Consider the following 16,916-nt stretch of genomic DNA (forward strand, 5'->3'; position numbering starts at 1 on the left):
TCCTGCCCCTCTACTCTGCTCTTGTGAGACCTCACCTGGAGTATTGTGTGCAGTTCTGGTGTCCTCAACATAAAAAGGACATGGAACTGTTGGAACAAGTCCAGAGGAGGGCCATGAGGATGATCAGGGGACTGGAGCACCTCCCGTATGAAGACAGGCTGAGGAAGTTGGGGCTGTTCAGCCTGGAGAAGAGAAGGCTGCGTGGGGACCTCATAGCAGCCTTCCAGTACCTGAAGGGGGCCTATAGGGATGCTGGGGAGGGACTCTTCGTCAGGGACTGTAGTGACAGGACAAGGGGTAATGGGTTAAAACAGGGGAAGTTTAGATTGGATATAAGGAGGAAGTTCTTTCCTGTTAGGGTGGTGAGGCACTGGGATTGGTTGCCCAGGGAGGTTGTGAGTGCTCCATCCCTGGCGGTGTTCAAGGCCAGGTTGGATGAAGCCTTGTGTGGGATGGTTTAGTGTGAGGTGTCCCTGCCCATGGCAGGGGGGTTGGAACTAGATGATCTTGAGGTCCTTTCCAACCCTAACTGTTCTATGATTCTATGATTCTATGTAGTGATTACCAAAGCCTTTCAGTTAAATGACATTTAAACTGTATATTAATTGCTTTGGTGCTTTTGAGCACTACCCTGCCAGTTGGATAGTTATGCACTTAGCTTAGGTTTTTCACACGCTAAATGGCCAAAGTAAGCAGAGGTTTTCTGCATATCAAATATTCAACTTGAGGGCTATGACCAATAGTGTTAAGTATTGTCAAATGCAATCTGAATTTCTGTAGGGCTAAACTAAAGCCATTGAGCCCTTTGAAGACACCTTTTTCAAGGTATCACATGATAATTTGGAACATTACCATCCTGGTCAGTTTTGAGCTAGGCAATACCAGGGTAACATGGCCCATGTGTTTTGTCATTATTATGTCTGTCAGACCCTAGAAGTTTGCAACCCTTATCATCTTGCTTAGCAAGCAATATCTGTTATGGGCTTGAAATAAAAATTCCACCTAAAGGATGGGGGTACATACCAAACCCCAGGAAGGGTTTTAGCATTGGGAATATGTAGTTTCATCTTCAGTTATTCCAGTTTGCTTAGTGACTGCATTTTGTATAGACCACTGCTTTCCGGAGCCAGGGTCTGTGTGGCTCTGGCTGTGTGAGGTGGCAGCTGCTGCGGATTTTCTCCAGGGCAGAGAGCTGGCAAAAGCAAATTTATGTCACTCATTCTCCCTCTACCATGAAGGAAAGTAGAAGGAGTATTAAAGCAACGTGTAGCATTCTGATACTCCTGGAGTGACAAAAGACTGCTTTAGGCCATAAATGGTAATGTTCCATACCAGCAAGTGACCCAGGTAATCTCCACCTGTCAGCAATTGCAGTGTCATTGCCTACTTCAGCTTTCGGGTGAATCTGGCATATTACATATAATGTTTCATTTAGAATTCTTCAGCTGTACCAAGCACATCCCTAATAAATAAGCAGTATTATAGGCATCTTTTCTGCTTTCATGAATTTCACATCTGGGCACAAAGCAAATCTTCAACTCTTTTGGATTGTTAATGGTTTGTCCTGTATTGGTTTTCATGGCCATTGTGTCTGTAATGCACTATGCCATCCACATTCTTCATAGTGTTCTGGACGCAGAGAATTGTCATCCTGCATGAAGCCAAATGGCAGTGTTAGAAGTGATTCATTGGAAATGTAAGAAATCCTTCCCTGTTGTAGTTGATTGATGGCAACAACAGGGCATTTCACTTGAGACTGCTTCAACACAGCTAATCTTAAGTCCAATTTAATATTAGACACAATCTTCCCATCATGCAGCTGGCTGACAGGAACATCAGAACATTTCTTTCATCTTATTCCTGCACAGTTTAAGAAACACACATCCGAGGGCTGAAAAAGGTAATTAAATTAAACAAGAACAAAACCTGGTATTATGTCTCTTCTTTCAAGTTTGCACGGAGAATTTTCCATGGCTCTGTGCTCTGAAAAGGGCTGTAATCTAAATGAAATCACACCGCTGATCCGGCGATCCAAAATGGTTTTTAAGGCTTCAGCAAGTGCTGTGGGCTAAATTCAGCTTTCTCTTAGACCTCTTTCCAAATACAGAAATGTGTAAAGCGCTGGTGAAATCTTATGGTCAAACATTACAGCAGAGGTGCAGTTGGACCGTTTCAAGGGTTCACACAAATTAAAATTCTGTGATGCAGAAAGAACAAACTAAGACAGATTAAAGTAGAGGAAAAGAGCTAGAGCACTGTGATTGATGTCCTAAGGATATTGCAGTCTGTCTGAGAGGCCGACAGGAAAGCTGCTTATCATGCATAGCATTTGTAACAAGTGTTCAGCTGGATTCTGACATGCTGTAGAAAAAATGAAGAAACACAGATGCCAATCTGGCCCCTGTAAGCAGGCCAGTCCTGAGATTTAAAAGTAATGAATTTCTGTTTTGGGTCTCTTCAGCATAGTGGTTTTGCTGTGCCTGTGTATTTGCTCAGATACCTCCACCTTGCTGCTCCATGAGCTCTCTGTCTGTGTGCCAGTAACTGGGTGCTTTTCACTTTGCCTGCTCCAACCATTTCCTAATTTGCTGCCTCAGCCAGATGTTCCTGCCTTTACACAGTCTGTCCCTCACTTACATCCTGACTGAGCCTCCTTCCTTGTTATCTTGGTGCTGAATTGTTTTATGCCAACATAATACTCTCTTAGATAAATAGTCTCAGTTCATTTGGGAAGGCAACCTTTAGTAGTTGACAAGAAGCTTTACTGAATTTTACTAAAGCATACTATGATTAGGATATTATTTATGGCATATTGATTTATTTTCCATCATTAAATATACCCCTGGAAAACCTTTTTGTGGGTGTCCAAAGTTGCAGACTGTATGAGAGTCTTATGCATGTATGTGCATGTATACCAAGGCAGTTTATGCATTTTTATTCTTCCTCTATTACCATTTTACTTCTCTGTTGTTGGTGTTTTTTTTCTTTTGTGAAGGGAGAGAAAAGTACATTTTACAGCCTCACTTTCTAGTTTCTTTTAGCAAGTCCTTTAACAACTGAGGCAGAATACTTCATTACAACAAAGGAAATTTTAACACTATCAAAAATATGGTGTAAAATATGCAGAGAAACTGTTTAGAACTTGTGTGAAATGGAAATGTAAAAGATATGACACTATCTGTTTTGAATCACACAGCTGACAAAAATGTATGATTGATGCCAGTAGACCTGTCTTAAATGACTTATTTGTATAGCTTGCCTTGTGGATTAAAAATAAATGCAAAACCTCATTTAGCCACTCTGTTTTGGTGGCTTTGCTGTGCTTTAGGCATTGTTATTAACCCAGGCTTGTTCTGTATGTTTCTGACTGTCAGGCTTTATCTCCTCAGCCTCCCATTCTAGATTGGAATATATAACCATTTTATGCCACCAGTGTCAAAAGCAAGCCAGCCTGCATGAGAAGGGTTGAGCTGCCCTCTGTCTACAGTGCTATTAGTGGTGAGACATGAGGCTGAATGCTTTTAAATACATGCTTAGGCTCTGCTCAGCTTTAGTTGAACCAAACTATCTTAAAACACCAGTGGAAGTCGACAAGGGGTTAATTCTTCTGTAGGCAGGTACAAGTCTTTGCCGAAAGCCTGAACAAGTGCTGGTCCTTACATCCTCCCATATATACCATCTTATGTTCTAATTTGATCTCATTAAATCCTAGTAGTATGAAGAGTAGCTTGGTCAAGACCCTGAGCTCCAGGTGGGGTTTAATGTAAAACGTAAATATTGACAATTGTTTGTCAGGGTAACAACCTCATTTTACTAAAGACTGAGACAGTATTTTACAACTGTGTGTATGAATTTTCTAACATGTTAATATATCTTTACAAAATAACAGTGTGTGATGCTTGATTTTTGCATTCCTCTATAACATCTTCACATTCACATCCCCTGTTCTACTGGGGCAATTTAACCAGTTTGATATCTGCTAGAAGGGCAGCACAGGAAATAATCCAGATTTCTGGATTGCAGTGATGGTAACTTCTTCACCATGTGAGCTGATAGGGGTGGGTGTTCTGGCTAGACCTCATACTTGCAAGCATGGAGTAACTGGTCAGGTTGTGAGGTTCATGAGCAGTCTTGGTTGCAATGACCATGAGATTGTGGAGTTCAGGACCCTGCAAGGAGGGGAAAAAAGCCAAAAGACAGGACCACAACCCTGGTGTTCAGGAGAGAAGACTTTTCATGTTCAGGTGTCTGCTTTAAAGAATCCCATGAAATACAGTCCTAGAGATAAGGCGGTCCAGAAGAACTGGGTGATTTAAAACACAGGACAAGGTTGCCCAGGCAGGTTGTAGAGTTTCCATCCTTGGAGATATTCAACACATGAATGGATGTGGTCCTGAGCAATCTTCTCTATGTGATGCTGTTTTGAGCAGAGGGGGTAGACTAGATGATTGTAAGAGGCTCATTTGCAGTCTCAGATCTCTGAGTCTCCTGGAATACCTGTTCTAGCTGACTGCTTGAGCAGGCAGAAGCAGACTAGACAATCCCAAGAGATCCTTCAAACTAAATAACTACGTGATTCTGTGAATATAAACCAGTAGAGTTACACAGAATCTTTAGGAAGAAGATGAGTAGGGGCAGAGTTCTTCTACATTTTGAGTTTTATTTTTCCTGAATTCTTGTCAGGTACTTCTACGTGTTAACTCAGGAACAAATAAAAATGGGCTTTTTCAATGTGAACACAAATTAAATCTACACACAAACACAAGAAACCATAATGGTGTGTAACTTATGTTGTGTTTGCAAATAAACATTAAAAACATAAACTGTAAAACTGTTAAACACTGTAAAAAATATCAATATTAGTGACCATTCAGAGATGCTTTAATGTAGAATAACATTTTGCCAACATTCTGACTGTTTGACTGTCGATTCTGTTGGAACAGCTGTGGCTGACCCAGTGAGGGTAGTGGTTTTCGGGGTAAATCATAAGACCACATTCTTTGTGGTGGAGGTCTAGAAGTTAGTGCTTTGAGCTTCGGGCATACCTCTTATCCCTACTGTTTGTGCAGCTCATGAACTCCTGGCCAGTGCTGGATGACTCCATTTCTCTTTTCTCCCATGAGATTGCAGCAGCAATGACACAAAGCATTAAGTGCACAGATAAATGAAAATGAAATATCTGTGAGGTACTTCACAGTTCATTGGTCCAGATGTGCATATCTAATGTATATAGATGTTTTACACTTTGAGGCAATAGTTTGATATCAGATAAAACCCATAATACTTGTCTTTCTTGAGCAAAAGCAACGCACAAGAATTAATCTTAATTGTTCCAGAACCATTAAGTCATTGAGATCTGCCTGAATAAGTTGTAATGAAGGAGTGTTAACCAAGGGCAACTGAGTAGATAGAAGCACAGTTTGTGCTTTATAAACATACTAAAGTTATATCATATCAAATTATAAATCTTCAGTAAGAAGTCAATTGGCAAATAAAAACCTTTTCAGTAAAAAAACCCCACCTTACACATATAAACCAGTTTCAGCAATATGTCAGAATATATTTTAAAGAATAATTATTGGAATCATGTAAAGAAGTTTTTAGTGTATATACACATTATTGTAGTCGATTATGTTTTGACAGTGTAGTAAAACTTTATAATGCATATGTTTGACTCGTTTTGATGATAAAGTTTTTCCTTTTTCTTTTGCAGAAAATGATGAGGTCATCCGTGTTTCATATGTTCATACTAAGCATGGTGGCTGTAGATGTGATTGTTGCTGCTAGTAACTACTACAAAGGAGAAAATTTCAAGAGACAATACGATGAATTTTACCTAGCTGAGGTGAGTAGGCTGAAATGACTATCTGGATATTTTTCAAGATAAGCTAAAGTATAAAATGTGAATGTCAAGTGTATTTTAGTATGTAATTTTTTTATTCCCTTAAGCATTCTGAGAATTCTTTGTTAACTTGTTCAAGTTCCTCTGGGTGACAATGACTGACGCCTTGTCTTAGAATCTTTTGAAAGGTAATTTCCTCAAACAAAATGTCAGTAGTAATGAGCTGAGGCTCAAGTATAACATCTGCAGGCAGTGCATGGCTGCTGAGTTGCTGTCGTTCTCTTGCAGGAGTGTAACATCCAGAAGAATTCAACTCTAAAAAAATGACAAAATACCGTCTTTAAAGAATAATAATATAGTACATTTTCCTAAATCATCTTTATGCACCATACATGTAGCTGCAAGAAGGTCCTTAAGCATAACCAAAATAGTCTTGAAAATAGCCAAGCTTCAACAGCCTCAAGGGCACACACAAAAATACTTATCCGGTCATGAATTTGGTGAATAAGGAAGCTACACTCCTGAACCAGTGAAGCGAGGATAAAAAGTTTCATTATAAATGATATTCTGTCAGGGAGCCTGCTTCAATCATTGGCTGGTCAAGGATTTTACTGTAGAGCATGCACTGAAGAGCCTAGAACCTTGTCTACATGTGTTTCTAGTACTATTTAATTCAGTTTGAAAAATAAATAAAGAAAGAATTTGAGTCTTTGTTACTAATGTACATCCATAGCTTAGAATAGATACTTGTTTTTCCTGAATCAAGAGTGAAATCAGTATTATAGCATTCTTTATTAAAAATACTTACTTTGATGGGCACTGTGAATTGTGACTTTATCTGAGTATGAAGCTACCACTGCTGAAATTCACCAAGATTAGTTCTCTGAAAATTTTGATCATGGTTGCCTTGATTGGGCACATGTTAAGGTTTCCCTGTTTTCAGTAATTAAGGAGTCATTCTTTGGGGACAAAAGGGACATTCTTAGGCTAGAGTGCATGATAGCAGTATAGTCCTTGTGATTCCTTCGCAATTGGTATTTGCCATTCGTTGTTGGCAACAAATACACCAGTGGCAGGGGAATCACAAGTCAAGAAGTTCAATGATTTCTGCTCTTGTGGTTTTAAATGTCTTCAATACATTTGAGAGTCAGACTCAAGTGCCAGCTCTAAACCCTAGTCCATAATATCATGACGCTTTACAAATCTCCCTTTTCTAAGGGAGATTGACTTGATACCCATTTTATAATTTATCTTAGTTTTGGTATTTGTATCAAACATGATATAGGAGGAAATAGCTGTAGTTTAGAGTAATTGTGAAATGTGTTATCTTTATTTTTTCTCAACTTCTAAGCATATTCAAAAAACAACGTGAACTTGAAAGAGGATGATCCTGGGAATAAGTCATCAGAATAAAACCAACAAATGCTGGATTTTCTTATGACACAGATTTGAGGATAGAAGTGAGGACAGGGAAACTCATTTTAATATCTGTTCTGCTTTAAAACTGGCAGGCAGCTCAGCCTGCCACTCACTCACTGTCCCCCAGTGAGAGTCACTCACTCACTCTCCCCCAGTGAGATGGAGAGAGAATTGGCAGGGTGAAAGTAAGATGACTCATAGGGTGAGATAAAGACAGTTTAATAGGGAAAGCAAAAGCTGTGCACACAAGCAAAGCAAAACAAGAAATTCATTCACCACTTCCCATAGTCAGGCAGGTGTTCAGCCATCTCCAGAAAAGCAGGGCCACATGATGCGTAACCATTGCCTGGGAAGACAAACACCATCACCCCGAACATCTCTCCTTTCCTTTTTCTTCCCGGCTGTATATGCTGACCATATGGTATGAAATGTCCCTTGGGTCAGTTGGGATCAGCTGTCCCGGCTGTGTCCCCTCCCAACCTCTTGAGCATCCCCAGTCTGCTTGCTGATAGGATGGGGTGAGAGGCAGAAAAGGCCTTGACCCTGGTGCAAGAGCTGCTCAGCAACAGCTAAAACATCCCTGTGTTAGCAACACCATTTCCAGCATGAATCCAAAACATCATACAAACTGATGACGAAAATTAATGCTAGCCCAGCCAACTAGGCCGGAAACAAATAATGAAGTCAGTATTAAAGTCTGTGAACTTCTCGCTGTTTATGCCCAGGATACAGCAAGTGGAGCCTGGATTCTTAGCAAAATAACATTAATTCTATTTATACTCAAAATAGGAAACGCTGCCTGTGCTATTCCTATTTTGCCACTGAATATATAGTATAATTATGCTTTTATTAATCAGTGCTAGAAATACTCTCTTCAACATCAAGTGCACATTTCAAGTGAAGGGTTTGGGTGGTTTTTTTTTTCCAACAGAAATATTTGACAAGGTTTAGTAATTCAAGATGAACATGTCATTAGACTAGAGTATAATTCTGGCCTGAAAGTAACATCGTTTTCTTTAAAGATATATTTTTCTGTTTCTGTATAGCTTAGATTATTGATATATAAGTGGGGAGGTTGTCATAAAACTCATTTGTTTACATTCTACATGTTTACATTTCTAAGTATATAAGTTAAATTAATCTGGAATAATGAAAGGTATTATGTTTATTTGTAAGGCATACTTATTTGATGTCCATTTGTTGGGGTTTTTTATTATTTTTAGCCTTTGATGCTTTTACTGGAGACACAGTAAAAATCAAACAAGAACAAACCCCATGTATCTTATAGAATGAGGTATAAAATACAGTATCCAAACAACAGGAGACCAGAAAAATTCTGGGAGAGAGGAGAAATTGATAAGCTGTTGTCATTTGCTACTTGGTTATTGTGAAACTTGTTCTTTGCAGCAGAGGACATACAAAGAAATTGTTTTTAAGAGCCTTGAGGAGATTGAATACTCAAACAATGCAGATTATTCCACAGTGGCTGGCTTGTTTCCTTGGTGAGAGAGACTGGTTGATGCAGGATGCAATACTGGCTTGTAAGCCAGTTGCAAAAAGGCTGTCACGGTTGGACATTGGCTGATACTGAGTGCTGCCTCTGCAAAAAAAAGATATTAAGGGGCTACTGGAAAAAATGTTGCTGAAGGAGGCATTAATACCATAAAGCTTCCAGGTGACTGAACGGGAGGTAGCCCTCGGAGAAGCAGCTCATTTCTGGTAGCTCCTCTTTGTCCTCCCCAGAGCAAAACTGGCAACCTGGTAGAGGGTGGCTGCTCACGCTTTACATCTGCTTTTTTTGTGTGGGTCTGCTCTGGCTTCTTATGAGAATTTGCTTTTCCCCTGTCTCTACAGCAATGAAAGGAGTAATTTCAGCTTAAAAAAAAAAGAAGAAAAAGAGGCTCTAAGATTGTATTACATTTCACACCTAACAAAAAGTTCTAGTCAGATATTCCGAATCTCCTCCTGTAATTAATTACAAGGAAGGAAAAAAAATGCAAGTCTGTCAGCAGGAAGACAGGTGTATAAATGTAATCAGATGTTATGCAAACCATTTGATACATTTTTAAGTGCTAGAGGTTTGAATTCGTTTGACAAGCATGTAAAATGCAAATGATCCCACCCACACATTTTTAGAATAAATTAAAATACACTTAACATCATATTTGTTAGTCTTGTCCTAATAGGAAGCCTATGTGCTCTGAAGTATGTATGTGTGTATTTAAATGGCACTGTTATTCCACCTGCTCTGTAGCTGAACTCCAGCTGCTTTCTCCTTACTGCTCCATTTTTCCTAATTTGACCACCTTGTTCTTTTAGGACTCAATTAGATGTATTTTCATTAAAAGTGAGCTTTCATTTTAATATTTTTTGATAAAGTGTTGTGGTTTAGATATTTTCATGTAAAGAAAGAGGTAGTCTGTTCAAACTTGGCTCATTGTTCTCCACAAGCTCTTTGAGCTACCAGAACAAGGTCTGAAAAACTGGCTAGATACATTTGAGAGTATGAGCATGAACATGTCCCTGCACTGTGTGTGATTAAAATCAAACAAATATTTCTTGGTAGTATTTCTTCCCTAATGAGAAGAAGGTTTTGAAGTGCTAGAAGCATTCTTCCTTGATTTAACCATTCAGAGGATATTTGACACCTGATAACTACTTTGCATTCCTTGAGGAGCTATATAATATAGCTTTCTAACACTGCTCGTAAATAGCTGTGTGGACAAGGGGAATAAACATAGGACATAAACTTCAGTGTTTAATTCTCTACACCTGCTTTGGGACAGTCCTGTCCACATAAAATATGTAAACCTTTATTTAGCTATCTCACAAAGCCACTCTTTCATGTTGATATATATTTTTGATGGACTGGAGAGTTTAAATTTTCAGTAATATGAGTACTTAAGGCAGCATCCCAGAGATTGTCACTGTCAGGTTCAGGATTAAAATCTTAATCTCTAACTTCGTTATCCTCTGCCAATTCTAGTAAACTTCTGGTAAACAGTCAATTAAAATCTCTCTCTTAAAAGACTAATAATGCTTTTCCTCAAAGGAGGTTTGAGCTGTATTTTATTATTGTTTGCAAGCACTTTAAAAGTATTAGTTGTATATATAGATGCCAGCTAATTTTATTTCAGTATCTCTTTCAAGCCCCAAAGTGTGTAAAGTGTAAGAGGGAAAATTGCTGAGTCAAAGAAAAACATCTTTTCCATTGGATTTCCTGGCTGTTGGGAAGCAAGGGAGAGAGTATCTCAGAGTATATACAGTGGCAAAACAAGAAGGCAGTTAGAAATAAGTGTGTCTAGCCAGGAGGATTTTTGGAAGTGACAGAAGTAAGAGAAAACAAATATTGGAGATGTAAACCTATGCAAAATTGTGTCCCTTTTTTCGAGCTGAACGTCATGGGGTTTAGTGTATAAAAATTTCAAAAAGTCTCTGGAAGAATCCCACAATCATTCAATGCTTACAAGTAGATTTCTTCCCCTGTAACTTCTAACCTTACTCTCTTTGCTAAACTTCTTTAACACTATCTCTTTTTTAAATTGTGAAAGTTTACCAATTCTGGAATGAGTTTGAATTTCCTGGCTTTTTTAAGTCATTCTAATGTTTAAGTCCCATCATCCCTTTTCTACTTGTTTTGGTTGTCATATTACTGTGGAAGGTTTAGAAAATTGAGAGTAGCAATTTTCCACCGAAATACCTTTAAACTTGGGTTTATTCCGTAGATCTCTTAAAATTCTTCAGATAGTTCACATGGTCTGCTTCACATTTTCAAAAAAACATCTCATAATTTTTTCCATTTTATCTGTGTACACAAAGCGAAAGGTCAGCTGGATGGATTTATTACTTCCTGCTTTCCAAACTGTGAAACCTACATGTCTGTGTTGACACTTCATAAAATTTCATGAAGTGCATATTTGAAGGAAGAATATGAGACAATATGAGGAAATCTATTCTTGATCATTTATTCTGTTCAGAGCATGAGTGGTTTTGTTAAATATTATGAAGATCTTTATTTTTGCCATAGAAAACCTTAGTAGACATGATGTCATAGAAACTTGTAATTTAACTCAGTTTTTTGAATGCATCTTTCTTGTTTTATATATTCATCTAGGTTGCTTTTACAGTTCTGTTTGATTTAGAAGCTCTCCTGAAGATCTGGTGTTTGGGTTTCACAGGATACATCAGCTCATCTCTTCACAAGTTTGAGTTGCTGCTTGTAGTTGGAACCACTCTTCATATTTATCCAGACCTCTATCACTCTCAGTTTACATATTTTCAGGTATGATCAGATACTTTTACATTTTACTGTATATACCAATAAAAACATTACCCATCAACATTTCACTCTCAGTTACTTCCATTCTCAGACTACTGAAGTACACACAGCTTTGGCTTAGTTTAAGAATATCTTTAAAATAACAAATAGGATTCCTTCTAGCTTTGCTGAGAAGTCCTTTCAGTTTTCAGTAACTCCCATTTCTTATCTGAGCTACACTGTTCAGCAGGTTCTGGATTAGTTTATTCACTGCCCTTCATTGAGCCTTTTCCTTGCACACATCTATTTACAGCAGCATCACCTTCCTGTAGCATCTACTGCTGTTACCTGGCTTCTTCCATGAGGCCTTCGTACATTTGCTTTCTTCCCCAAATCTTCATCTCTGTGGCAGTCACATACCTAAGAGTCTCCACTCCAGTTATTGTGGATCTTCTGAGGTAATTTCTCCAGAGCCATCTTCAACCATCTTAGAGTTGTTTTTTATAGCTTTCCAACCATTTATTATCTAGAGGGAAAATGTGTTTATTGAGCATCTTCTTACATTTTCACTCTGGGGAAGAGCACAAAGTAGAGACAAAGAAAGACTTATTAATTCAAACTTCTGATTCTTCCTCTGTCAATTAGGCCAACCAGTTCCCCATTCATTAGTGCTTAGAGTTGCTCCAGTTGTGGGAGAAAGCACTGATATGCATTATAATGTGTTATATTTCTACAGTGCTAAAGAAAGGGATTTAAAAAATACATATTAAAGGATTCGTATCTGTCCATTATTCAGCAATGGATTGGCATAGTGAATAATTAATAATCAATAAAAGCAAATAGTAGATCGCCAGACAGAGTCCTGTCAATAAATGTGGTTAGCTACAGTGACTCATATTATGATCAAGTAAGTACTATACGGGGGGAGCAGTCTCCCAAAGTGTAGGTTGAAATATAATGCTCGATTCAGATTTCTGCAAATGACCCCCTATATTTTTTTTAAATGGTTCTACAAGCCTGCTCAAGAAAGCTTTCAGAATGACAAATTCTATTTTACTTTTACCCGGTCTCATTTGAAAGTTTTTAGATGATTTTAGCTTTTATTTTGCAGTCCAAAGGTGTGAAATGTTGTTATTCAGTGTAGCATTATATTTCTAACCTGGAAGAAAACAGAATCTAGCAGGAGTATGCCATTGTACTCTTATGTCAAAAGCATGTAGGAAACTTAACTGGGAGCAATCAGTTAAAATAGTTGCGTAGTTAATAGTTGGTCCTTATTTATTAGGGCAGAATCCACTTACATCTGATTATTTCTTTCTAAGAATTTTAAATATAAATTACGAAGATGTTGCACTAAATGGGTAACATCATTAACTCATTGGATTGAAAGTATAATGAAAATGTAGCCACATGTTGATTAAATAATGATAAGTCTTCTCTTTTTAATGGATTTATTAAGTTTCATGGGTCAGGAGTGGTGGTGGTTTTGGGTTGTTTTGTTTTGTTTTGGTTTGGTTTGGTTTGTTTTGTTTTGTTTTGTTTTGAAGTGCTAGCTTTTATGACAGAAAATGCCAGGATGTGCTCTTTTTCCCAAATTCATGAGAGACACAGATTTTGCAAGCAGAAACACCTGCTACACTGAAAGATTTGGGTTGTATTTTGCATTGCAAATCCCCTAAGTGGCAAATGACTGTAAGGTTGGAAAATAATGTTACCTTTGATGTCAGTGTGTAAGGGAGGTATGCACTGTATTCCCCTGCAATTAAGCTTCTAGGCAAGCTAGATAACACATTTTCAAACCAACCAAGGTCAAAAGTCTTTTTCACATGGATATGTCTTGATGTTAGGCAGATTTCTAGGCCTTTAGGTATTAATGATGACAGGTTAAATGTGTTTCTTGTCAGGCAACAAAGCAGATTACTGAAAACAGAAGTCTTGACACATTCTAGCAAGCAGAAATGTTTGGCTTATATAGCCTTCCTTAGCATGTATTTCAGCCTACATTATTCATTTTTTCATGGTCTTTATCATTACCTTTTGCCAACACATCATTCACTCTTCACCACATGGGCTACTGTACACCCTCCCACCTCTCTTTCTTGCATTTTCTGTACATTGATTCAAAACATTTTGCAAAACCCTCTGTGAAAGACTACAGCAAACCCCCATTCCATGTCTATAATCTGTAGAACACAACATCAGTCAAGAAATGACAGACTTTGCATATTATTGTAGAGTTCTGTAATGAACTGGCATAAAAGGGAGATATAAACAGAATTTGACCTATACTGGTCTGAAGAGATGTGCTTGGGGAAAATATTGCTGAGTCATTTTCTGAATACATATCACCACTTTTAGGAGATGCAGCCATTTGTAACAAAGCTGTGGTTCCTTTTTTGTATTTTTTTAATTTTTTTAACATATTTTTATATTTATTCCAAATAGTGCAAGTTCTGTAGCTCTTAAATCTAATACAATTTGCAATCCAATTACAAAGAATGAATAAACGTTCATTAGAGTGTACTTTTGCTAGATTCAATTTGTCATCTAATGAAAATAAATGAAAAAAACAAAAACAAATAGTATCAGTAAGATTAATGTGTTGCTTAAAGGTCAATTAAAGTTCCCCAAAGGAAGGAGTGAGGGGGAAATAAGGCAGATAATGCAGTTTATCTAAAGTACAACTCAATACCAACTATCATGAGATCTTCACTCCTCTGGGGTCTGTATCTAAATTAATATTGGTGGAAACAGAGCTAACATTTACACTGTAAATAGATCTTGTAAGTAAGAAGGCACCATATTAACATGTTCATAGTTCTTGGAAATCTCACTTGTCTCACTGTCTGTCATTGCCTTGGTAACCAGTTTCATGTACTCAGATTATATGTAATATGATCACAGGACCAATATGAAAGAAAGGACCTTACCTTACTCTAATATTGTGAAAGTTAATCTCACAGAAGGGGTCTGGTATATTTGGAATAAGTTGTTCACTTGAGGTGGCTGTCTCTGTCTCTCCCCTTCGGCAGTGAAGCCGAATAGAATATTCTGCATACCTGATGGCTAGGTATAGAAAAGAGCTTCATGCAGAAGGCAAAGGTGTACATTATTAGCAAGCTACAAGGTTCAGTGAACTCTTTCTGTGAACAATCTCTGTCAAACGTATTTTTTCTCCAAAACCAGATCAGTAATTTTATTTAACCTGTACATAAGTTCAACCTACAATTGCACTGTAATTCCTACCTTTCAGTTTCAGTGTGATTCTTTTGGAAATACAGGTGGTACCTTGGTCTAGAGGGTCATTTGCTGTGTAAGAACAGGAGAATCTCATTTGCCCCATATCCTGCTGCCTGCTGCCTCCAACAACTGCTGTTTATGCCACTCCCTCTTGTTGATGCTGATGTTCATGTCACTGTCTGTGTCACCATCAGTGGCATAAATGGGAGAATCAGACCTGTCAGCAGGTTTTTTGAGATAGACTCAGCAGTGAATGGGTAAGGAGTTCCACGCACAATCACAGTTCTGCTGCCACTACTAGTACCGAGAGATGTCAAATATGTCAGTGGAACAATTTCCCTTGTTGTACATAGCATGAAATAGCAAAATATGTTCGTTATCAAACTTGCTAGGTTATATGGTACACAATGCCAAATAATTTTACCTTGGGTCACTGAAACAGAAAGATGACCTGTAGAAGAGCTGGCAGTTCTTTGTGTGTATATATAACTTGGTTTAACAAATAACATACAATTATAGTAAAACGTAGGTTGAAAGTAGCCTTTCAAGGTCATGTCATCTAGCCTTCTTCTCAAAGCTAAGCCTTCTTCAAAGACTGTTCAGGACCCTGTCACTTGAGATGAATTTTTAACACTGATGACTTTCATTGGTCTCTAATTCCACATTAAGATCAGATTTGCTATCTGTGGTACATTTTGCCTATGACCTTGTTCCCTTTGTTGTCCCCAAAACAGCTTTACCCAATTGCATTTCTCTTTGTGGCTGGTGAGCTGGGGGCCTTGAATATCCTCCTGTGCCTGTACTCTCAGTTTGAACAAAATGCTATTATCACATGTCTGTATGCCTTGATGCTGCATTTTAAGCAAGGTTCACAGATAGCTCATTCCATGCAAAATTACAGCTTGTTATTACTGTATCTTAGAAATAAAGAGTTATGTAACAATAAGCATTACACCACACAATCATAAAAAGCTAAGCAAAAGACAAAGTAGGTGAACAGTTACCCAGTCATGAGTAACTGCTGTTGCTAGTTAAAAAAAAAATGTTCAGGTAGGCCACGATAAGTACAGGCAAAAGTTGGCAGGTTCCGGGGCTTGTGCGCTTAACCTAACACATAGTTTGTGGTCTGTTACAAGTGGAGGCAACCTGACATTTACTGGGCTACAAGGCTGCAGGTCCCTTTTTGGCCTTGACTTTTCTGATCCTGTGAGAAGTTGTTGATTAATGCGATAATAAATGAATACAGTTACATTTTCTCTTTCTTTGCAGGTTCTTAGAGTAGTTCGGCTTATAAAGATTTCTCCTGCTTTGGAGGATTTTGTGTATAAGATATTTGGACCAGGAAAAAAACTTGGAAGTTTGGTGGTATTTACTGCCAGCCTTTTAATCGTAATGTCGGCAATCAGTTTACAGATGTTTTGCTTTGTGGAAGAACTGGATAGATTTACAACCTTTCCACGGGCAAGTATCAAAACCATTGATTACTTGTTGCTTGTAATTATTTTCTTATCATTAACAAGATATTTTCATACCATTGGTGGTGGTAAGTGTTGATGCTAGCTTAACGGGCGGACTTAATGATCTTAAAGGTGTTTTCCAGCCTAAATGATCCTATGATTCTGTTGTGGTTTAACCCGGCAGTTAACTACACATGACACAGCCGTGGTGAATAAGAATATACAAAACAAGGGATGCACAATGCGGCTGCTCACCACCTGCCAACCATTGCCCAGCCAGTTCCTGAGCAATGGCCCCATCCATGCTGAAAAGTCCTTGAATAAGTGTAGAACACTGTTCAGCAACAACTAATACATCAGTGTGTTATCAACATTATCCTCACCCCAAATCCAAAACAGAACACTGAAGCAGCTACAAGGAAGAAAATTAACTCTATCCCAGCTGAAACCAGGGCAGATTCTACGATTTGTTATTATATTAGTGGTCTTGCTTGCCTTCTGAGAACCAGGGAGCATTTTATCTCCATATGTGTAGATAAAGCAATTGTATTTTCTGGTTGTAACAGCCGCCCTGTAGTCCTTCAGTAGTGAAGTTTATCTTTGTTTGTGTTAGGTATTCTGTTTCTGCTGTTAAGGGAACATACAGAAATTTCACACGTGCACCCTGATGGTGACTTTAGCAAAGCATATGGTACCTTAG

The 16,916-nt window shown here is 38.2% G+C and overlaps 1 protein-coding gene across 3 annotated transcripts in view; it reads left to right on the forward strand.

The window, feature by feature from the left end:
• NALCN (sodium leak channel, non-selective) overlaps positions 1-16,916 on the forward strand; it is a 232,860-nt gene that overhangs the window by 111,001 nt on the left and 104,943 nt on the right. For all 3 annotated transcript variants that reach the window (XR_010612326.1, XM_065677983.1, XM_065677984.1), the window contains exons 11-13: positions 5,714-5,845; positions 11,376-11,543; positions 16,029-16,220. Coding sequence is in view for 2 of the 3 variants with exons in the window: in XM_065677983.1 (XP_065534055.1) it covers positions 5,714-5,845; positions 11,376-11,543; positions 16,029-16,220 (492 nt within the window). In the remaining variant the exon portion in view is untranslated. The remainder of the gene's footprint in view (positions 1-5,713; positions 5,846-11,375; positions 11,544-16,028; positions 16,221-16,916) is intronic.

Source organism: Lathamus discolor, chromosome 4 (assembly GCF_037157495.1).
Source record: "Lathamus discolor isolate bLatDis1 chromosome 4, bLatDis1.hap1, whole genome shotgun sequence".
Classification (NCBI taxonomy): Eukaryota; Metazoa; Chordata; class Aves; order Psittaciformes; family Psittacidae; genus Lathamus; species Lathamus discolor.